This window comes from Hylaeus volcanicus, chromosome 1 (genome assembly GCF_026283585.1).
Source record: "Hylaeus volcanicus isolate JK05 chromosome 1, UHH_iyHylVolc1.0_haploid, whole genome shotgun sequence".
NCBI lineage: Eukaryota > Metazoa > Arthropoda > Insecta > Hymenoptera > Colletidae > Hylaeus > Hylaeus volcanicus.
In genome coordinates, this window is record NC_071976.1 from 3486370 (window position 1) to 3509341 (window position 22972).

General features: G+C 45.1%; 2 protein-coding genes across 5 annotated transcripts; both read right to left on the bottom strand.

The window, feature by feature from the left end:
- Positions 1-3410: 3410 nt before the first annotated feature.
- Positions 3411-8471, bottom strand: LOC128884568 (kinesin-like protein KIF20B). The gene is made up of 4 exons (XM_054138034.1): positions 8333-8471; positions 7398-7488; positions 3862-7345; positions 3411-3641 (listed from the first exon to the last, which is right to left on the bottom strand). Exons 1-4 carry the CDS (start codon positions 8469-8471, stop codon positions 3411-3413), a joined length of 3945 nt encoding a protein of 1314 aa, XP_053994009.1.
- Positions 8472-19872: 11401 nt separating this feature from the next.
- Positions 19873-22217, bottom strand: LOC128884759 (zinc finger protein 62-like). 4 transcript variants are annotated; one of them, XM_054138392.1, is made up of 4 exons: positions 22044-22217; positions 21709-21889; positions 21008-21136; positions 19873-20769 (listed from the first exon to the last, which is right to left on the bottom strand). In XM_054138392.1, the coding sequence occupies exons 2-4, from the start codon at positions 21883-21885 to the stop codon at positions 20065-20067; spliced, it is 1011 nt and encodes a 336-aa protein (XP_053994367.1). In that variant the 5' UTR covers positions 21886-21889; positions 22044-22217; the 3' UTR covers positions 19873-20064. The 4 variants fall into 4 exon arrangements, with proteins under 4 accessions (XP_053994367.1, XP_053994358.1, XP_053994348.1 ...); XM_054138383.1 differs by having other exon boundaries at positions 21709-21982; XM_054138373.1 differs by having other exon boundaries at positions 19874-20769; positions 21709-21919.
- Positions 22218-22972: the final 755 nt, after the last annotated feature.

Sequence of the window (22972 nt, forward strand, 5' to 3'; positions counted from 1 at the left end):
CTGGACTGTTGGATGGCCCTTCTACGCGAAAATTATTTAGTGGTAACTACCATCGGACCGGGGATAATGACTTGTCTAGTCGTACCCACGATCTTTCCAAGTTTTCCAAAACGCGCGTTTCTATTCATTAGTTTAGTGATTTTTCTATTTGATTTGTGTTTCTATTATTGCGTTGTAAAGAGTTTTCCAAGAGGGAAGTAAAGAGGATGTTGCAAAGAACTCTTTAACCCTTCGTGGGTTGAGTTCTTTTCCATCTGCGGACCAGATAAAAAGGATTAATAGTTGATTTCCTTCTTGATCCTGCCAAATAATACGTGGTACATAGATTTCGTTCGCCTTACGGTTATTTCCAATAAGTTTTGAAAACTAGCGAAGCGCAGCCTGCGCCGGAACGTTGGCCCGGCAATCGGGGGGTTGTAATTGGGAAGAAGGGGAGAGAAAGCCATTTGGGGCAAAGTTTCCTCAAGACATTAGTTTATAATTCGGCAATCCCGGATCAGTATTTGTCACGATTAACCGATCCTTCCTCTCCTCTTCCTTCTTCATCCGAAATATCTGATCCCTGCGGAGGATTTCATCCCTTTCTTCACCCCTTCTTCCCAAACTCCCGCGCGAGTTTTCATTAATTTCGCCAATCCTGCCGAACTATTGTCATAGTTACGCACAATTTCAACGCGACAATGCCACCCCTGCTCTCCCTGGGATTGACGCTGACGAAGGAGCCAGACCCGAGACAAAGACGCACGAACATGTAAGGAGCTCGAACCGCTACGAGTGCGGCAAGAGTAAGAAATTTCCAAAGTTCGAGGCAAGAGGCATGGATTATATTTCTCGAGTCATTTACCGCGTGAATTAGATCAATGACGTCTCATTTGAAGCCACCCGTCGGGGAGCTTTGTCTCTTTGGCTTCGCGTGTTCCTATTCGTGGAGAAACATCGCTCGATATTAAGCAACCGTTGAAATAAACATGTTCAAACACTAAACATTTATGTTTAACCCTTTTGAACCTAGCGATCACAGTTAGGATTTTTTTTTATTTTTTCCATACTAATTTTAGTCCAAGCTAATACGAAAAAAAGAAATAATGCAAGTCTAAAAGGGTTAATTTCTAAATTCGATAGATTTCCTCGAGTCTTTCTTCTCGTATCGACTACCAAGCCACTGGTACCTGCGACACCCAGTACATAAGTTTCGCGAGGTCGAAAAGGAAGAAACGCGCGAAGGCTGAAGAAGGGGTTGACCAAGAAGTGCGCGGGGGAGGGGAACTAGCGTAACAGAAATGGGAAGCGTAGCATACGAAGCGAGCGGCGAACAATAAGCAATAATAGGTAATGCAATTCAAACGTTGAGGCTGGCAATACTCCGAACTCGACGGGGTGGTTACAATGCCGGGAAATGCAAGGCAGGCATTTCCTGGGAAACGCGGCGTGGAGAAAGGAGACAATCGTACAATACAGGACGTTCGGGTAGTCTATTGCATATTTGCTTTTACGCAATTCTACTCGCGCGATATTACGCAATCGCGATTTATCCACCGCGTGCCATAGTCCCTCCTGATGAGCCACGCTGTATTTAATCCGCTCGATTTGCTGCGTTCGCGCCGATGAAAACGCTGAGAAACCGGGAAAAGCTGCGCGCTCTCGCGAAACAGGAATGAACAGGTGTAAAAATCGTTCCACCCCAATTCGCTGTTTGCATCTGTATTTTTTTTTTTTTTTTTTTTTTTGTTGATTCTTTAGAAAGAATTTAGAAAGAAGATTTCTTTAGAAGAAAATTTAAATTATTCGAAGAGAATTGACCCTCTTAAAAGGAAAAATAAATATGGACGGTCCAGCGAATATGGATTATCTGGAAATGAAAGAAGAATGGCTATCCAATAATGGTACCACGGCGATAAAATTTCGAGAAATGAAAAAGAACCGGTTCCAGTTTATTTTTAACTAGCGACTGACGTAAATGGGGTGGCGTGAGGGGGCAGCTGATGGTGTAGTTAGAGGGTAGCCGGACACCAGCAATGTAGCCCAGACGGGAGAGAAAGGAAATTGGATGATATTTCCCGCGACGATCAAACCTTATTGCCAATTGAAAGAGGAAAGTTCGCGGTACATTTACCGGAGAAATCAGCGACGGGAAAGGTGAACCAGAAAATGGCGATTGCGTTCCCGAAAATACTCCAATTACAGCGGAATCTATATAAATAAATCTATAAATAAAAATGGAAATTAAATCTTCTATTGTTTCATAGATTGTTAATACTTTCATTGCTTCAGTTCGAGTATAATTGACATTTTCTTCTGATTGATCAGTTTCGATTTATTTTCATTTTAATTTAATATATTGGACTCGTGTACTTTTTCTCTTCTTTCTTTTCCATTTAACCAGACTGAGCCACGGCAATGCGTGACCTGGTACAGCTAATTAAAATAATCGAAATAAAAATACGAAACTATTCCACGATTCGTGTACCACACTTTTAACTTTTCGGTCGAATTAACGTCACGAATGAATGTCTAAATCGAATGTCTCACTCGTCGCTTATTACCGCGATAAAATCGCGGCCCATCCCTCGAACGAAACGATCGGACGGCCATAGAAATCGGTCTCCTAATTTCCCCGCAGCGGGACGTTGAAATAACGCGTTCGCTCATTCCGTTTCATTTATCTCGTCTTTCCCATTACGAGCCATCCTCGGTAATACCATCAGAATCTGAGCGATCGCGGGCGGGAAGGACGTACCGTTCCATTTCGATGTCCCTCGTCATAATTTCATATATCAGAATCCGCAAAAGGTCGGGGACGGGCGACGTTTTCGCGAAAAGATCACATGTAGGGACGCAGCCGGGTATAATGAGAGCCAGAAAGCGTCAGCGGCATCTAATGTCGGAAATTATAGCATATTGCCAATAAAATCCCGACCAGGGTCCGCCCTTGTACGAGCCAACTAAACAGGTTTCTCCTGCTCTACGGGGGCGTCGGGCTTATTGTAACGAACGTCGGAACCACGTTTTGCCATTACACAAGATCTCGTCTCAGGGGAACCCCCGATACACCGATAATACTGCCAGCCGATAATTCGGTTACAGCGTGACGTTCCTTTCTTCTTGTCCTCCCGATGAATAACGTAATGGCTCCTATCGACGCCACCCTACATGGTCTTTCGAAAGAGGCTTCAAAATTCTGAATGCACATTCCGAACCATCAAGTTTTTTTTTTCTCTCTTTATTTAACCTGAAAAATGTGGAATATCGAACTGTTCTGGAATGTATAACAGCAGCTACTGCTCCATACCGTGGCACATGACAACATCAGAAAACAATAATACCAACACGTAACGTCCTATAAAAGAGGATCCCGAAAAATCTTAAATAGTAACGTTTCAAAATTATTTACAAACCCCTCCAACCAGTTATTATGTAACCTCCGTTTCGGAATCGTTGATGCAGACGTGCTCCTTCCTCGTTTGACACAAAAGCTCGGTTTGTGCGACCATTCTTCTCACTCTCATCCAGCCTGACATTCGCCTCAGCCTTCGAGCATCCCTGAAGCCGATACCGCATCTACAGGTCACTTCCGAAGAGTCGGAAGCATCGCTCTGGGTCTGACGCAGCTCGAAGTTCTTCAACCCCCAACTGTCTTCTGTCTGGAGCATTGAAAACTATAAAATGTAAGGCGTGAGAAAACGATGTTAGAAGCAGCTCGTTAGAAGAAGTTTAACGCGTTGATCGTCACGTCACCCATTGCGAATTTTAGAAATTTACACGAGTAGTTCGCCGATCAACGTGTTAATATTTTCTTCAGTTTTAGCATAGAATAAAATAAAATCAAGCTAAACAACCACGAAATTGCGACTCTGTACGTACCGAATATGATCTCTCGGTGTTGCACATACTGCTAGTGTCAAACGTTTCGGTCTTATCTTGCGAGTACGAGCGCAAGGACCGAGCGCATCGATGTTGTCCAGTCGAACACCTGGAGACCATCGAGTCGGATTCCTTGTCATCGATTTTTCTACTCGTGCGAGGCAACCAGGCAGCTGATCTGCCTCTAATCATTGGTAGATGAGAAAACTTAAATTTTCCGCATTTCGTCCCAGCGAATTTCGAGTGTCTCTTGGAAACATTCGTCGATTGATCTTTCCTTTTGCCAATCTCGAAACGCAACTGCTCCACCAAACGTTCGTACTTATTCATCATCTCATCCTTGTGTCTTTTGAACAGGTCGATCTCTTTTTCTCTCTCGAGCAATTGCAGTCTCAGACCCTCGACTTCCTCCTTGTTGAATTTGTTCTCCTTGCATATCTGGTTCAAGAAACCTGTGCTCGCCACGAAACTACCCAAACGTAACTGCAGATTAGCGATTTCTTTTTGAAACACTTCTTCCAGGTGATTTCGAACTTCCTCGGAACACGCCAACTCTATTTTCATATCGTGCATGGCTTCTTTCGATTCATTGATTTCTTTGCTCACCGCTTGCAGGTTCTCATTGTTCGCGGAGTTCGTCGAGCTCGCGTTTTCGATTTCCGCTTCCAGAGCGATCAGCTCGCGATCCCTGCGTCGAATCTCCACGGACAAGCGCTGTAATTTAATCTCCAGCATCGACTGCGTCTCGAAGTACTTTTGAAATAGTTGGCGATAATCGTTCCTCTCCTGCTGGCGCTTTTGGAGGACAGTTTCGAGTTCGTTGACCTTCTCGTGCAGCTGGTGCACCCTGGACAGATCGCTTTGCGCTCCTGCGAGTCTGTCCTTCAGCTCGTTCAGCTCCAAAGTTTTCGCCGACGCTTCATTTTCCAATTCCTCGATCTTGGGAAGATGTTCCGTTCTACATTTCAGAGACAATGCCTCTAGTTGCTCGCGCAGCGAACTCTGATTTTTGAAGGAAAGAGATTCTTCCAAGGGAAAGGAAGTTTCCTTGGACTCTTGAAGCATCAAACTGTCGCTGACGCTGGTCGATCTGCGACTCCTGCAGCTGGAGTCGATGCCAGAGTCTTCTTTCATGCTGTCGTAGTGGGATCTGATAGTTGGCTCGGTGATCTCGATGTTCTCGAAGCACCTGTCCGTGCACGAGTCGTTCAAAGAGATTTTCTTCTTTTTAGAGTCGAAATTAAAGTAGTGCTCCAGTTTGGTGTCCACGTGGGCTTGCGTCACCAAGTCAGACTCCCGAACGTCGCCACTGCAGAAGAAGTCGTTGTAAACCGAGGAGGATTTGCGAGCCGAGTCATCGACGAACTTGTATTTCTCACAATTGGCGTGACACTCCTTTAATTCTGCCATCTCCTTCTTCAACAACTCCACCTGGAGTTGCAAACTCTCCGCGAGGTTCACCTTCTCGCACAATTCATCTTCGAGTTCTTTCGCTCTACCTGAAGTTTCTTCCCACGCCAATAGAGTTTCGCGTAATTCTTCTTCCATCCTGGCTTCTTCACCGCAGCTGTCCACTGTTTCGTTCAAACACTCGCGTTTCATTTTCTCTTCAACGTTCAGGAAGAATCCAGGGAAGTTCCGAATGATATTATGAAAATCTATCAGTTTCTTTTTAACAAAGGCGAGCTCGAAGCTGCATTTATTCCTCTCCGTGACGAGAGCCTCGTTCTCGGACTTCAAACTGCTCACCATTTCCTTAAGAGCTATCGCTTTCGAAGTAATCTGCGCGTTTTCACTTTCGAGATCCTCGTAGATCGATCTATCATCGCCGCTGTCGCTCCTCCTCCTCTTCTTGCCGTGCATGAGATTGCTGATGCGTTCCTTGTAAAACATTTCCACGTGATCCACCGACCACTTCAGCAAGTCCCGTCCTTCGAATTCGATTTCCTGGACGCGTTTCTTCCAGGAGTCCTCCAGATCCTTGGTAGCCTTCAAACACTGGTCCATCAATTCTCGTCGAATATTCAATTCGTGCTCCACTCGATCGCGTTCCAAAGCTTCGAGTTTCTTCGTCAATATCTCGTTCTGTTCCTGCAAGTCCTCGCAGGGGTTAAACGAATCAGTCTGCGATTGTTTGTCGACCTTGTGCCTCGACGTGGCAACTTTCAAAGCTTCCAGCTCCTCGATAAGTCTCTGGTTCTGTCGTTTAAGCGCCTCGTGCTCTTCGAGAGTGACAGTTTTCTCTGGAGTGTGCAGGATAGGGGGCAGGAAGGCCATTTTCGGACACCGTGGCGTCACCTCTGAGCCTCGTTTTAAATCCACCCTGAATCCACCCCCCAGCCTTCTAGCAATGTTAGAAATATTTAAAGCGTTCAGCGTCTCCGCGGAGAAATTGCTTTCAACGTCGACGGTAACCATGAAGCTGATGTTCTCTCGACCAGTTAAAGCGTTCTGAAGGATCCTCGTCAGCTTCGATTCGCGGAAAGGCGCGACGGCTTGGTCACTGCCGCACACGCTTTTCAAACATCTTCCAAGCACGAGCAAACTGTTCTTTATACTCGTCGTCTCCGTGAGGCTGGTGCTGGTCTCTTTGACCCTATTGAAGCGGCCTGCGCCAGCCACGTCGCAGAACGTCAACGTGCTGACTTGCACCTCGTTCGGTGCGTTCTTCTTCTGGTACTTCAGCAGCCTCACTATCGCGAAGGTGTGAGATCTGGAGCTCGAATCGTTCAACTCCGTCGTAGCCACCGCCATCCTCGACTGCGCCAAGATCAGCCACTGACAGGCCTCCAGACCTGTGATCGCGTGAACGGACTTCAAGCCTTTCACGTAGGTCGAACCGTCCCTGCGCGTTGTCAGCTTCAGGGGACATCTCTCTCGATCGTTGACGACCAGGAGGTCGTAAACGTTGTCGTTGTAGATCTGAGCGAACGACAGCCAAACGGAGCACATAGATTCAGCTCCATAAAACTCTCGTTCCTCCGATTCTGGAATCAGAGGAGCGGAATTGTCGAGGGATGATCGAGCCTGCGCGAATTCGTCTTTCCCGAGCATGCTCGATCTTAGCACTCTCAGTTTGCTTTGCTCCTCTTGCAGCTGCTCGTTCTCGACCAGAGCAACGACTTGGTTGTCGTCGGTGGCTTTGTACCATGGCACCAATGTGCAGTTCGCCGAGGAGAACAGGAATTCGATGCTTCGCGGAAAAATTCCAGGCGACTCGGCCGTCCCGTACAGCGTGTACGTCTTCCCGGAATTGGAGGCTCCATAGGCCACGATCGTTGAACTTTCTCCCAGAAGGAAGTCTACCACGCGTTGACGCACGCTGCGATCGAATAAATCGGCCTGCGACGTGTCACGGTCGAAGATCCTCGCGAAAGTGAACTTCTTGTCGATTTTCTTCAAGTGAAGGGTCGTCGAGTATACCACGGTGTAAGTTTCCGAGTTAACCTCCGCGGTTGAGGGTTTTATTCTGAGGTATGCGTTACTGCCGAAGAAAGAATTCGGGAGTGTGTGTCGAAATCTCGCGCTTTCCTGACCGTGGGTCGCTTTTACAGAGGAACAGGAATCGCAGCTTGCTGCATACTTCGGGGAAGAAGCTCTCGAGGAAAGCATATTTTCGGAAACGAGCTGGAAGTTAAAAGAAACATTAATTATTATTAGCGTTGGAAGGCTGGTGCAAGTTTCGAAGTATTTATTCCGAAACAATTAGAAATTAGTAGAAACGTTAATCGAAGAGATTGGTTCGTTTTGAAGCGTCGAAGACTGTGCGTTACCTTTCCGTGTTTAAGAGTTTCAATGTGAGAGGTGAGAATTTACGATGGCTGTTGAATACGCAGGAGAGCAAAACCATTTGCCCTGATTTGATCCATTTTCGAAATTTGCCCCTTCTAGGTTACAGAATACGCCGTCAAACAACGGACACGCGTGAATGTTGCTGCTACATTATTCGACTTTGCGAGACGTCACTTGTCTTTGATGTATTCAATGTATATTTGAATGCTTCTTAAAAAAACGAACTTTTTTAGAAACTATAACATATATACATATTTAAAAAAATATGGTCGATCATCGTGGTAAACCCTGTGCGTGTCTGAGGGAACACGAAGTTCCGTGAGTGTCTCGAAATACCTTCAAAGTCGGTAGCAAGCAGGGATTAATATGCGCGTCGTTCTGTCTATTAAATACACCCAATCAAAGAGGCAGCTAATAGGGATGGCGGTAGTCGTTCGAGCCTGGTCGCGCGACCACGTAATCTCGGCGGTGGAATCGTATCGCAAGCACAAGTCGACCACTGTGCACCAATGTGCATCTCGAGGGGACCTCGTTGTGGAATCGGCGGTGCCTTTCAACTCACAATCGACTCCTTGTATCGACAGTCCCACCACTCCGTCCCCTCCGCGCGTGCTCCATGCGGAGATTTCGCTTTTCGTTTTCGCCGCAGCCTCTGGCTGTATATCGCCTCATCGCACACGGTCTTTCCTTTTCGCATGCTGCATCTTTTTAGGCAGCGGTAGCGGCTTTTGCCCGGCGCCCGCCATCATTGGTGGTCCTTTTGTACCGTTCGAACCCTCTGAGCAACTGGACTTGGACATCCCATGTGTTGAGCCCATGATTGCTCGTAAAGAACCATTTGGAGCTGGTCGCGGTTGCTCGTGGGGCGTCGACTGATTATTCTATGGACTGACGCGTTGCTTTTCTTTTATGGGCGATTGCAGCAGTTAAGACACTATACTTTTTATTTATAAGGGAGTTGGGCAGGCGGAGCCTTAATGTCCCTAAAACGAATGGATTTATAGTTTGGACTAGTTGGTTTTAGTCCGAACATTTTATTATAGGAGTCTAAACGAAAAGTAAGGCACGAGACTCGAATCCACAGTCGATCGCATTTTCTACACGATCAATCCCATACTCTACGATTCGGATTATCGTTTGACTCGTTCTTGAGTATGGCCGACGCTACGTTACTCTAAACGAAAGTATTAAAGTTTCGGCGTCCACCAGGCCTCTTTCGTCGAACCCTACAGTTTGAACGTGCCTTTAAGCATTTCCGTCATAATAGACACATCACGTTTGATCTACGACGTAACTTGCGATACGGTTCGGAGGCAGGGCTCGTAAAAGCTTCAAAGGAGACGAAGAGAGAATGGGTGAAAAAAAGACATCCTTTACCCATGGCACGCAACAGCACAAGCTCGTATACAAGATGGTGCCGGTGTATGAAAAATAACAGCCGTTACCTCGCTCCCTTATATCGGGCGTTAATGCTTCTGCGGCGGATTGATGTTCCACCTTATGGGTTATTTATTTAATACTGACAAATTTCGCTGGACGTTCTCGCCATCGGGACTCGTTCGTTGCCGCCCCGCCACTTCTTTTATGGCAGCTTTAATGGCGCCGGAGAACGAAACAGCAGCGGGTGTCCGTGATTCGGAGACCCGCCGCTGAAGACTGTTCAAATGTCGTTGGCATACTGTGCACAATGTTGGATTCGAGCTCGTGAATCTGCTTTTTCTGCCACCAAGACTTGAACATGTGTTTGGCAATATTCAAGGTCGGAGCCAGCGTCGTTTGGTACCGTCTCGATTCGAGAAATCGACTGTTCTTCCAAAGACTAATACGATTGAAATGAAAGGAATAGAAGGTAAGCAATATTTCCACCTTTGAAACGTACGAAGCCGACGCGCTGAAATTTCTTGGCGCACACTTTCATTGAATATTCATCTGTTGGCAGAAGATATTCCAAGATTATCAATCTTAAAGAAAGCTCGCTGACTTCCCCGTAGCGCGTTAGAGAGGCTGGAATCCGCAGGAGGACACCAAGCTTCTCAAGGAGCTTCGGCGTTCCGCTTCCGAGATATTAGATTTATCCATTTGTTTGCCGAAAGTCTCATAAATATAAGCTCCCTTTGACAGCGTCCCACGGGTCTTATCCGGCACCATGATCTTGCGTGGGTGGCTGGGAAGATGAGGCCAGACGCGGGGATAGGCGAAAAGAGGACGCCCTCGAAATCGATCCGAATATCGTTCTCGTTCTCGGTGCCATCAGTATTCCCAATTAACAGGGTCCTTTCATCGGCTTTACGGGGAAGGATCCATGGTTACATTTATAAATATGATGATCGTAAAACGAGACATTTCCATTCCGCGAGTCGAAGACGTCTTTTCGGAGGGAAAAGGGACGAAATTGATGGCGTCTTGGGGGAGAAATTTTACGAAGGTGTAACCAAAAAGGAATAATTAATATACGTCTCATTGGCGTAAGATTACTCGAATTCTCGAGTCGCGATATTTGTTACAACATTTTCACGTATAAATAGGTTTCCAAGCTGTAAATCGGTACGCTTCGAAGTACATAGAAATGTGATACTTTATTTCCACGACCCTCAAATCACGATAGAAGAAGAATTTAGTCGTCGTAAATTGCTAGCTCCCTGTAATGAAACCGTCGTCGAGAGTAAAGGGTAAAAAATACGTCGACGCGAGTGGTCGACGAAAGAGATTTTCATGGTCGAGTTCGATCCACAAACCATTTTACATGAAGGAAGACAACGGAAGCCAGGCTGTAATAGGGTGACGCGTAAGATGATTGCTTGACGCGGATCACGATCCGACCACAAATCATCGACGAGCGTCCGCTGAACTGTAATCAGTGTTCATTAGCTGTACGAAAGCGCGATTCCACGGGGTTTCTCCCGTGGGGAAATCTTTTCAATAACTCTTGGTCGCCTGTAATTGGTGGTTGGCGATATCTCTCATGGCTCCACTCTTCGTTCGTTCCTTGCCTCCAGGCCCTCCACAATGTCGTATATAACAATATACCAGACTGTCTCGTCCTGACCACTATAGATAGAGAAACATTAAGTGTCCCAGACACAAGCACGAGTCCCACGTACAGCGAAAGAGCAACGGATAGGAAGCTACCTATCGTCGACGACTACCAGGGTTGTCGAAGGAACGAGACAGAAGCGGTTTCTATTGTGGCCACCGTTGGCTACCGATACTCACCCTTCTTTCGTACTCTCTCGCGTGGATCTTATCTACGCAGCAGCTCTCATTTCCGTCGTGATATCGATGGCTGTTTAGGCGAGTTTCCACGGTTTCATTCTGGAAGGTAGAGTTGTCGGGATTGGATTCTAGTGATTAATTAACACTAAATCTGTCACTAGAGATCAAATGACTGTTTTCAAACTTTGGTGTACACACAATTCTTTCGTGTATTATTGAATTCGCGATGACGTGAGATATTCTTGCATTCAATTGAAGTAAGTGTATTCGGACCAGTCATTTGATAAATCTCAATAAAAATACATACAAATGAAATGTTGATTAGTGTTAATTAAAGATAACGACTAATATATAAGGGGATGATGTGATGAATCTTCAGTCGATATCCAGAGCGACCACTTGGAGAATAATAAATTTCGATTATTTTCAGTCCGTCAGACCTCGATACGGATTTACTTTGAGAGCCTCTGCCGGAAAAGCAGTGGATTGAACAGGGTGTAGCGTGGCCAGGGGTTCGAATGGACGCACACTGGGTCATAAACGTTTATATTGCGCTCAGTGCGCCAGTAGTGCCGATATTGGCAAGTTATTGGTCCTTCCTTCCAATACGCCGGATACACGTATTACCCGCAAGTTAGTCGTGAGCCAAAACCTTATCTGGGTTAATCCTGAAAAGTATAGCCGCCCGAAGAGCACGGAAAGTTTAATTGGGAAAGCCAAACTGCCAATGGATACGAGGCAGAAGCAGGTGTCCTAAACCGGTGCATTAGCCCCTGGACGCCATGATTCAGGTAGATCATATTTTCGGTAATTAACGACGCTTCCTACACAGCAAGGAATGTTTTTAATAAAATTTAACCCTTTGCGTTCCTATGTCGAGCGAGGCTCGACGGAAATGTACTGCAATCAGAAAACTGCAAATAGTTAACGAACGAAACCATTTCGAGCAGATATTCTGTAAAATCCACGCTGCCTCGGTCCATGGGATGAAAGTCGAGCAATCGTGAAACTAACGTGGAAAACGAATCTCCTTTTCGGGCGATACTTTTCCAGACCCAATCAACTGATATCGCGAGCTTAAGCCCCCCAAGAGCCGCAACTTCTGATACGACGGTAGTTCGGTCGTGGTCGGGCGGTCTGATCACGAGTTAGTGGTTCGAGATGGCGAGGAAAGACCGTGGAAGTAAGAGAAGCCCAAGCCGACTTTATGTCGGTACGTAAGCCGGTTATAGGCGCTGCCGATGTTATTTGATGGCCAAATGCACTCCAGCAGCGTGAAGCAACCTAAACTTCCCTCCCCCGTCCTCTATCCGATCTCTATCGTCCGGCCAACATTTTCTGGGCCACCTTCATCGTCGGGTATCAGCGCGCGAGAAGTCTCGGTATATCAAGTTTTTAAGAAAGTCGGGATATTGGACGCTCCTTGTCATGATCTCGCGCACATTCGACACTGGACACTCTGGACTCTCTTCTTCGAGTGTAAACGTCGCTATGCAACGTAACTTGTAACAACGTGTGGAACATGTGATAAGGAATTTGAGTCGAAGCACGATTCAGGCACTTCGTATGAACGTGCACGAGTGACTTTATACTTAGCTTTAACTATAGCACGGATGGTCTCGGAGTAAATTGTAGGACAAGGGGTCGAGTTATCATAGACCCTTATTGATACAGTCGATTCTATTAATATTCGTACGTACTTTTTGTTTGCGAAGGTGTTTATTAAAGCCATTTTGTGTTACGTGAATCATACCGAATAAACGAGAGTGAAACAGTTGGTAATTTAGATACGGTAATTTAATAGGTGTTTATAGATTCATCTCGTGTAGACGATCGTATAGATCCTCCTCCGCAGAAGCGAGACTCGCGGTAAAATCCGCGACACGTATCGAGACAGGGTACACTTAAATAAAGTGACGAAGCCGCGAATATCAAAGAGCCATCAATAGACATTCGCGCGATAGCACGGCAAAGGAAAAAGCGGCAGACAAAGGAAAAGCAGAGAAAAGAGATCCACCTGCCTCTCTACTGGCTGGCTCGTGCTCAGGCGAGCATAAAACGCTCCCTCCCCCGTTGTATTTTCCACCTTCGCATATTAATACCTAACCGCGGCCGCAAAACTTAATGAATTCTTTAGCGAGATCAAAAAGAACTCCGGTCGACCGATACGCCGAGCAGTGGGGGCCGTTTCCTTCTCTCTTTCCCGCTTTTTTTTTCCTTTTTTCTTTTCTTTTTTTTTTCTTTTTTTTTTTGAAGAGCGAGCAACGAAATTGAACGGCGATATTCCTGGTACGGTTTAACGACGACGCACACCCCCTGCCTCGGGGCCACCCTTACACCCTGTGTCCTGTGTTTCCCTTAACGAGGCACGTTCCACCGAACCCTCTGTCCCCCCTCTTCGTGCCGGCCGCTCGTAGATACGAGGTGCTGCCGCATTATGCTCGGTTTCATCGCGAGCAACGTCTCACGCATTAATGGATTCCTATAGCAGCCGACCCGTAATGAACACCCAGTCTACCGTTGGCTGTCTTTTCATTGGGATCCGCTGCGCGTTTGGCGACTTACGTTTCATTGCCGGTGATACTTCCCGATAATGAGGTCGATACTTCGTGGGAGCGCGTGGTTAAACGATGCTGTCACGAACCAAAGAATTTAGGGTAGAGGGAAACGTCACGTGAAATGGAAATTCACCCTTAGACCAGACGCTGGTCGTTATCGCGTCTAACCTGCCGTTGTGTTATCTTGTGCAGTTCTAACGTAGAATTAACAGAGAGATACTTATGAAGCTAAAATTTTTGTTCCTGTACAATTGAAAGGTGTGCGATCTAATATGAGCGTTAGCGTTTAGATTTGTTTTTTTTTGTTTAATCTACCTACAATCCGAACTTATTTTTATTAGGATTGATCTAATGGCTGGTATTAGAAACACTTTTTTCAATCGAATCCAAAAATATTTCATAATATAAAAGAATATATAAGATATAATTTTGTGTATAAGAATATATAAGAATTGTCCACAAAAGTTTGGAAAGGATCATTCGATCGGTCGCGGTAGGTGTAGTGTCAACACCTAATCTTTAGAACGAACTTTTTATTTTCTTAGTGAAAATTTATATATGGGTGACGTGGAGGTCAACGTGCTAATATGTCTACTCTTAGCCTCTCTTACCTGGAATCTCTCATACCTAGATTCTGCTACTATCAAGAAAAGAAAAGCCAGTAAGAAATACCACCGTCTCCCCGCGCAAATGAAACACACCTAAGCGTGACCGTTTAGACAGCTCGAAACGTATAATTTCCGAATAGCGCGAAGACTGTCGGAAGCAGAGCTCCTCCAGCAACCCTACCAATGTTCAACGAAGAACGGTCAGTCGGAGCCTGCGTGAATTGCTCGCGACTGCATGTCTTAAGGTGATTGGGAGTTATGACTCCTAAACCGTGCTTCTGGGCGTCGGAAGGACTTCACACAGGTCAGATACCGCCTCGTAAAATGTTATGAGAATTAATGTCACCCTCCTGCTGTCCGTCGGCGCGGTGTCTTCGCCGCCTGCGTCCACCCTCGTCGTTCGAGCGTTTCCTGTGACGCTGGCGACATCACCTTGGCGCAAACGTCCCTTTCGGTATAGCCAATTTCGTCGTTGCGGTGACCACAACTTTTGTGGCTAATGGAAAAGTCGATACCCGATTGCTCGACACCGTGGCATTAAGCCATCTCTGCCCTATCGCAGCCAGGGATCCTTTTAGGCGCCCTTCGGCCGCCTGTTTCGGATTTTACGATTGTTCATCTTCCGCTCCGAGACAGTTTCTTTCTATTTGCTTCCTATCTGATACGAGCCACGCTGCCTTCACCGACGCTGGATCTTCGTCTCAATTTCTCGATACAATTGGCTCTCTATTGCGCCCGAAAATTTACGCATTCCTTTCCCAGGCTTTGGACAGCCTTACTATTTATACGTTTACCATGAATTTCTCGTATTTAATTAATATTCGGTATAGTAATTCTCCATAGTTTGAACAGAGAGCAGCACGCAATGGTTCCCGATCCTATGAAGATGCTATGCATCACCGATCGTTGGATGAGTGGCCCCTTCCGGTCGCCCACAACTGTTCCACCGCAGTCTACATTAACTAGCTGTGTCGCGGCTGTCAGTTTAGACGATGATTTAGTGGATGCATTGATTGGGTCGATCAGAGGCCATATCATCTCGTTTAAGGCCTTCCATCATAGGTGTCACTATTTATAGACCATACGCGATCGCGACGATCGACTCAATTTTCGTGCGCGTCTTCACCGAACTCCATAAACTCCAACTCCATCGGGCAGTGGAATAAATATTACAAAGATCGTCGATTGAATTCGAGAATTATGCCACATTTCGTTGCTACTGTTCGACTTTAAGGGGGAAACCTTAAAGCGGAACCACTCGTTTCATTCACGCCTACGCAAGTTACAAAAGATATCCAAACAACGTTTCGAAACACACGTACAAAATAAATAAAATGTTATCTGTTACAAAATGAAAAATTGTCTAAACGTCCGGGGGATGAAGTGTCCCTTTGATTTCCGAATCGATACACGCGAAAAAAGATACGTTGGCCGATCAAGGGGATAGAAACAAGCATCGCGCGGAGCGGCAAATCAACTGCCAAGCCGCGGAGTTAAATCTCCTTGACGGGGCTGCAGGATCAACGGGCCACTTCCACGGTAATTAATTAGTCTATCTCGCGAAACCGATGACGAAACCCTTCGAATCGTCGGCGAGGAGAAAAGTTCAAACGATGGTCGGTTGCCCCGAAGGGTTGAAGGGAGGAGGAGTAAAAGGGTCGCGGGGCAATTTAATTAGTAGAAAAACAAAGGAGCCAGGCCTATCGGTATTGGCGACGCGACGTTTTCCCATCGAACGCTCGTACGTTCTGGGAGAGTTTATAAATCGACCACTCCGCCTCCTGGCCACCCCCTATGGCTGTCGCCCTTTCCTTCTCTCTGTCACGCTTGAGCGCGGTTTCAATATTTTCAAATTAGCGCGGCTATGATTTTTTTCCCGGCGAAACAAAGTGTTCATCGCCCCACGGTCCACATTTTAATCAATACATCAGCCTGTCGAGCGTGCTCCCCTATCGACGCTCGGCGTTTGCCTTCAATAAAAATTAATATTAGAATCCGTGCTTCCAGGTAAGAGATATCCGCGATGTGCCTTTGAAACGTTGCCAGCCGTCACGTCGAAGAACCGTACGAATCTAGGTAAGCTTGTCGAAGGACCACCCTTGATTTTTATATTCCAAGCAAGGAAACAATTCCTCGTCGACAATTAAATAATTTTTTTCCGCGACCCTTTTCGAACGCAGCTCCAGTTTCTTAGGAGGTAACAGCGGCCCAACAGACCGTAACACTCTCTCGAGGGTTGAAAGATCGTTTTACATCGGAGGACTCGATATTCCAACCTCGTCGGTTGGTTTTCCCCGTGAGGAATTATCGAGGGGTGGCGCGGCGAGAATTAAGGCTTCTTGCGGCATAAAAAATCTGTGTAATCAATTATCGAACCTTTTACCCCATATTTCACGGCCAATGAGTCGCCACCCCCTCTCCTTTAAGCCCTCCGCGTCGGCTGCGCGAGACTCTCGACCCTCCCTCGACACTTTTTAGCCGCGGCGGCTGCTGCTTCTCTCTTTGCAGATTCTGAGCTCTTCAGCCCCTTTCCTCTTTTCCTTTCCCCGCTCGCCGATGAGCAAGACGCTGAACGCGAACCTTTGTTTTGGGGTATCAAATATTTATTTTCTTAAATAACGCACAAGCCTGGATCGCGATCCCCTTAATAAATTATCGCCGATTATTGGCCAGGACACCCTCGAGAACGAGTCTTCTTTCTTATTTTCCTTGTTATATTATTCATATTTTCTTTACTATTTTAAAATTTTAAGTACTTTATTTTCTATCTAGAGTCGACGCGATTTTCCGTCTCTCGAATGTGTGGAACACTTCTTCCATTGTATTTTTCCAAACAATTAAACGGTTCAGTGTTCAGAGTGTTTCCAGCTTCCCCGAGTATTACTCCGATTGTTTATAAGTGGAACATCTTTGCGACACACGTCGTCCCTTCCATCCCCGCCACCCGTTGTTTCTTAATCTCTCCTCCCAGCGAAATTTAAAGCATTATACTACGGAAGAATTCCTTTGATGTTACGCTTTACATACAATATTTACATACTATCAAGGGAAGACTTTAAACTTCTTGAAGATATTTTGAAGACCCCGGAGTACTTTCCACGGGCTTGCTGCATTAAGAATTTAAGAAAGGAGGAGCACGGTGGCATTTATTCATTCGGGCATTAATGAAAAGTTTCCGTGGCGTTTAGTACGAAAATAAATACCGTGCAAACGATGGAAGACCATTTATAGATGACAATCGTTTACTCTATCGAGTACTCATAATACAAATATTACAGCAATTAAGAAAAATTCAAAGGCACATTTGAATTTTGATATATGTTTATTATAAGACGGAAGACCATTTATAGATGACAATCGTTTACTCTATCCAGTACTCATAATACAAATATTACAGCAATTAAGAAAAATTCAAAGGCACATTTGAATTTTGATATATGTTTATTGAATTATATTAGGTTGTCTGAAACGTCCATGTCGATTAGTTGTACCTATGTAATTCAATAAATATATATTAAAATTCAAAGTAGCGATTCCAGTAGCAATCGTCCATTACTCTGATTCTAAACGTACCAACTCTAAATAAATAATTGTTACCCCACCTTGATGGCAACACTTCTGAAATCTCCACTCGTCGGCCAGGACCCGAACACGCAAAAGTGCAGCGTTCGTTTCGCGTCGACAGCCATACATTCTCTTTTAGGATTCGAGGTTTTCTGCGTTGCCGTGAATTCGTTCAGCCGAGAACAAGGATTGAATATGACACGGGCGGTTACCCTTTGAGTTTTCCTCGCTTAGATTAATATTATATCAATGCCGTGTCAAAGAGAACACCTTTTCCCACCTTTGTTTCCATTCTCCCTATAATGTGGACCCTTTCCCGCATTTGGGGCTCGCTTAAGTAACGAGTGCCGCCTGCATAATTGACGCGCCAAACGTGGACCGCGGATGACGGCACAAACTTTTCGGACTTACTTGGACGGAAGTACGCCCACTAACACAGTGGCTGACGTTCATAAATTGAATCACGAAATTGTTCACGGGAACGCGGTCGATGCTGGGTTCCAAAGAATTCTCCAAATGCAATTTCGCGAATCACGGTATGCCTGAAGAATATTCAAGAATCCTGCGCGCAATGTAATTGTCAAAAGGACGACAGTGGTCAAAAGCGCAAAGGAAGCACGGTGGAAACTTTGTTACATTTTTGGTCGAGTCCGCGATACACGCTGGCCGAATATGTGGATCAAAGGAACGCGCTCGAACACAGAAAGCGGCTGGAAAAGAGGCGCCAACGAAAAAGAACGAGGGCCGCGGAAAGCTTAAGCAGTTCCTGGCTCTCGCTCTGTTTTTCCGCGACGTTTCTTTTGTTCCCTCCAGCGCGCGATCCAGAAGAAAACCGTCGAAAATCCTTCGTGCTCCCAAAGATTAATTTCCCACTAAAAAAAGAAAACTTTTATCACAAATTACAGTGCACTGTGACGATACAATAAATAGTAAGCCTCGGTAACGCATTCCATGATTAAAAATGCCACGCTCAGAGGAATGCTTGCTTGAAGAGGATTAACGCTCAAAAGAAACAGAGTGCCTCGGCACCTAACGCACCAGGTGAACAACTGAAAAACAGCGTTACGCTCGATGACAAGAAACGGCGTGGTGAGTCGAGAAGTAATTAAAATGCTGGGAGAAGGAAGCTTTATCTTGTGACGTGTACTCCCTGCGTGCGTGTACTTCTTAGGAAAAATAAAAGAGAGAGAGAGAGAGAGAGAGAGAGAGAGAGAGAGAGAGAGAGAGAGAGAGAGAGAGAGAGAGAGAGAGAGAGAGAGAGAGAGAGAAACTGCACTCGCAAAAGGGAGGAACGAGCCGAAAAGCACCGCGGAGAGAGGCAGGAGCGAGGAACCACCGCGAAATGCTCGGCGCTAAACCACAGAGGAAACAAAAGATGCCGCCGGCGAATTAAGAACGATATTTTAACGCTCGACTTAATTGCATTAAACGAGAGAGAACGAGTGACGGTAACAGGGACAGGGGAAACCGTTGGACGTGGACGGCGAAGGGGAATGGCGGGAGGCTGTCAAGAAAAAATAAGAAAACGGGGGAGGAAAAGCGAAAGCGACGCGGGTCAACCTTCACGGTTTGTTCTATTTAGCGATTTGATGTGCCCATGGTAATACGTCGGATTTTCGAAGTGCTCCTTATCACGACGGCGCTGTGGTGCCCTTTCAGCCGAAACAGAGAGGGTGCTCGCTTTTTTCGCGAAGGGGCGAGAGGTGGAACGAAAGAAACGGATTATATTTTAGACCCCGAAAGCCGACGGAGAAGAGACATAACAAACACCAACGACGAAGAAGGAGGGAATTTCGGGCGAGAAAGGGGAAGGAACGGAGAAAGTCGTCGAGGCCGCAGACTTTTCGAGTAAAAGAGTTTTCTTGTAGCGTTTTTCTAGCCTCTTTTTGCCGAATGCGTGCGGCAGCTTCCAAGTTCACTGCTTCAACAGTGATTCGATGTTCGCTCGTTTTGAAACTGGATAACCAATACAGTCGAGGCTGTTTTTGTGCGGTAGATAGGGACTGCAAAAATATTGAGAAACTTCATAAATAGCTACAAATGAAATAGAAATCATAAAAGTCTATATCTAAACCGAAACAGTAATTAGTATATTTTTAATATCGCATGAATATTCATCGTTATATGCTCGCGTTCGTTAAATTCAAATCTGCGATATCGTACTATTTTCTTTAAAAAAAAAAATCGTATATAATAAGACCGCACAAAAACCGGTTCGATTGTATTTAAGGAAGAATTGGACTTCTGCTTGATCGTTTAAAAGGTGAACCACCTTGCAAGCTGAAATTAAGATTGAATTTTTTAATTTCTATTTTATTCGCGATACATTTAACATTGGTTTACTATTTTTACGTGGATAACATACTACAGAAATAGAAAAGTACATTCCTCGTTGCCCTATCCTAACTTAACCTCGGATCTAGCTACTACTTTCTTAAGAAATACAATGACTACGATTCTGAATTTACCTACGTGGCCGAATGACAGCATTTTCTGTGATCTTCCAGCGTGCGCATGGCTGCAAAGTCTTTTTGACATATCTCGCAGAATACTCGATTCTCGTCGTCGTGACACTTGAGGTGCTTGTTCAAGAGATCTTTCCTCGTGAAGGTCTTCCTGCAGTGTGGACAGTTGAATTTATTAGGGTTCACGTGGATCATGTTGTGCCTGGTCAAGTTGTCTATCCTGGTGTACTTCTTGGTGCAGATGTTGCAGGTGTACTTCGTCTTGTCTGAGTGACACTTTTGATGGTACTTTAGGTATCGTTTATACGCGAACGTTTTCTTGCACGCGCAGCAGACCAATTGATCGGCCGAGTTCTTCTTCGCGTCCATGTGATCCGCTAGCTGATCGCTGTTGACGAAATTCTGCTTGCAAAACTGGCACTCGTACTGGCGCAATTTTTTGTTCTTGCAGGTGAAACCGAAAAACGTCGGGTCGGTGAGAAATTGATAAAGCAGAGAATCGTGCTTGGTGTCCAACTGTTTGTTTTCGCTGGAATTTGGCGGCTCGTCCTCGCATCGATCTTTCTTGCATAAATTAACGGCTTTGGGTGGAGCACGATCGTCGTGGCTGGAGGCGTTCGTCTTCTGCTCGCAAGATTTGGAATCGTCCACGCACGACGGGCCAGCTGGATTAGAAGAATGCACTCCGTTTGAGTTGGGTAAATAATTCTGAAATATATAAACACACATCAGATATAAAACGGAAATAATAAAGAGAATCGACCAGGGTGTGGACTCGATCCTCGCGTTTTTGGTCTGTAAGGCAACGCGATTCGTTGTTTACACGCCAAGAAAGTGAGGATCAATTCCGCGTCCTGGTTAAATCGTTCAAAAATCCTCGAGCAAAAGAAGATACACACAGTAATCAATCTTCCGAGGAAAATAATTAATTGCAATCTGAGTTTACATTATTCTTGTCGTCGCTACAATTACACTCGTCTGAATCCTCTCCTGAAATTGGCCCGCAGTCTTTGCAACTCGTGGATAGGTCACCTATCGAGCAGTGATTACCGTTATCATTCCGCGATTCCACAACCTGCAACGGATTTCAATTAGCAAAAAGTTTTAAATTTCATGTATACTACAAATATATAATTTCATATACAGTCAATCCCATAAATATTCGTAGCCCCTATGTCTATTGAAGAAGTTTGATTAAATTAAATAATAGTATCGATGTTTTCAAATAAATGTTTCATTATAAATACGTGCACGAGTAAACTTTATACACGAATGCATTTATAATGAAATATTTATTTGAAAACATGAAACCTAAATTTAATTTAAAAAAAATTTCTTCAATAAACATACAGAGCACGAATATTTACGGGACTGGCTATAATACTACAACTCTCTCCTACTCCAAAATTATATCATACGTGTCGAATTTGACGTGTAAACATTTTTCGTAAAATGAATCGTAAGGTGTACTATTTTAAATGACACGCACGCTGTATCAGTGTCTCATTCAACACGCGAAAATAATGTCGAATGAATGAGGTTCCATTCCATCTGTTTATATTTTCGACGTGTTTTGAGAAACGAAAACGAATGTGAATGGTTTACACGATACGTAAGAAAATACACGAGTACTGTGACCCGTCCTACCTTTTGTTTAGCAGTCAGATCCAACGCTTCCGCGGGACAATCGGACGCCTCCTTGTTTACGTCAACACTTCCATTGGAATTTTCCGAAGAGTTCATTTCCAAATTGTCAGTAGTGCATTCGTTTGATGTAACGTTCTTGTTAACTGTCAGATGCCTCGGCATTGTTTTCACTCTCATTTTCCTTATCACGACAAGTATAAGCTAAAACGAGCTTGCATATAGAAAATTAAATTTGGCGATCGTCAATTATCTCTAACAGCGAACATACTTTGACCTACACCGTTTCAAAATCAGTGGATTAAAATCTACGCGAATACAAGTGAAATTGTACTTACCCGCGCGTTGCACGTGACGTCTACGAGTCGCGGAGGTTCTTACTTTATGGATGAACACTTGTGCACTTTGTTAATCGTCACCATGGGTTGGAGTTGGCGATTAACGTAACAGAGACGTACAGTTTTCGCAACGCGTCGATCGTGACTGAGAAGGAACACAACTCTGTCGACCTACGGCCGAGTTTGACGGTTAATTTGATAAAGGATGTCTACATGGAGTACTTAGACAGAAATCTGTTTCCAAACACTGGGCTGTCCTCTACGAAATCCGATGTACCATCGACCAATGTTGATCGCACGAGCCAGTGTTTTTGTAGGACTCGATTCGAACCGTCGCGCTGACATTTCCACCACTATTCAAGCAACCGTGTATCGGTGTGTGTCTGGCAGTCATAAATTTGTCCCGTACAATTTCGAAATTCTAATCGAAGGGGATAGTTGTTTTTAACCCTCTATGGGGTCGTGTAACTTTCAGATCTCGTGCTAATATGTCGACGTTTTACGTTTTGATACGTACGATATAATTTTGGGGTAGGAGAGTCGTAGTATAAATATAAAAAGTTAAAAATTGTTTGCTGATTAAAATCAGTCTTGGAATGAAAAAGATTCGAGGAGCGTTTGCTTGTTCGCAAGGTACGAAAGTGCTGAAACTCGTCGAGAAGAAATCGTCGACGATAGCACCGGATGTGTCCGTATTATTCCGACTCTTTCGTTGGAACAATAAACCAGATGGTGTTCCCAGACGGTTCTCCGCGTCCACCCTTCCCATCGAGTGCGTATTGAATATTTCATCCGAAGATCTGTATTTTTCTTCGGGTGATTGTCATTCGAAGAGGTCCAGAAGCGACGGGGTGTGCCGTCAGGCTGGGGCAAAATCAATTATTCATCCGAATTGGTCGGGAAAAAGTCCTAATTATCCAGGGCAAATA

Coding starts and splice junctions, on each gene's coding strand:
- LOC128884568 (XM_054138034.1), bottom strand. CDS start 8,471: ATGGGCTCAACACATGGGATGTCCAAGTCCAGTTGCTCAGAGGGTTCG. Junction 7,346..7,397: donor CTCTGTAAAAGCGACCCACG/GTCAGGAAAGCG, acceptor TTTCTTCGGCAG/TAACGCATACCTCAGAATAA. Junction 3,642..3,861: donor ACACCGAGAGATCATATTCG/GTACGTACAGAG, acceptor TCAATGCTCCAG/ACAGAAGACAGTTGGGGGTT.
- LOC128884759 (XM_054138392.1), bottom strand. CDS start 21,885: ATGAGAGTGAAAACAATGCCGAGGCATCTGACAGTTAACAAGAACGTT. Junction 21,137..21,708: donor ATCTGACTGCTAAACAAAAG/GTAGGACGGGTC, acceptor AATCCGTTGCAG/GTTGTGGAATCGCGGAATGA. Junction 20,770..21,007: donor GTAGCGACGACAAGAATAAT/GTAAACTCAGAT, acceptor TATATATTTCAG/AATTATTTACCCAACTCAAA.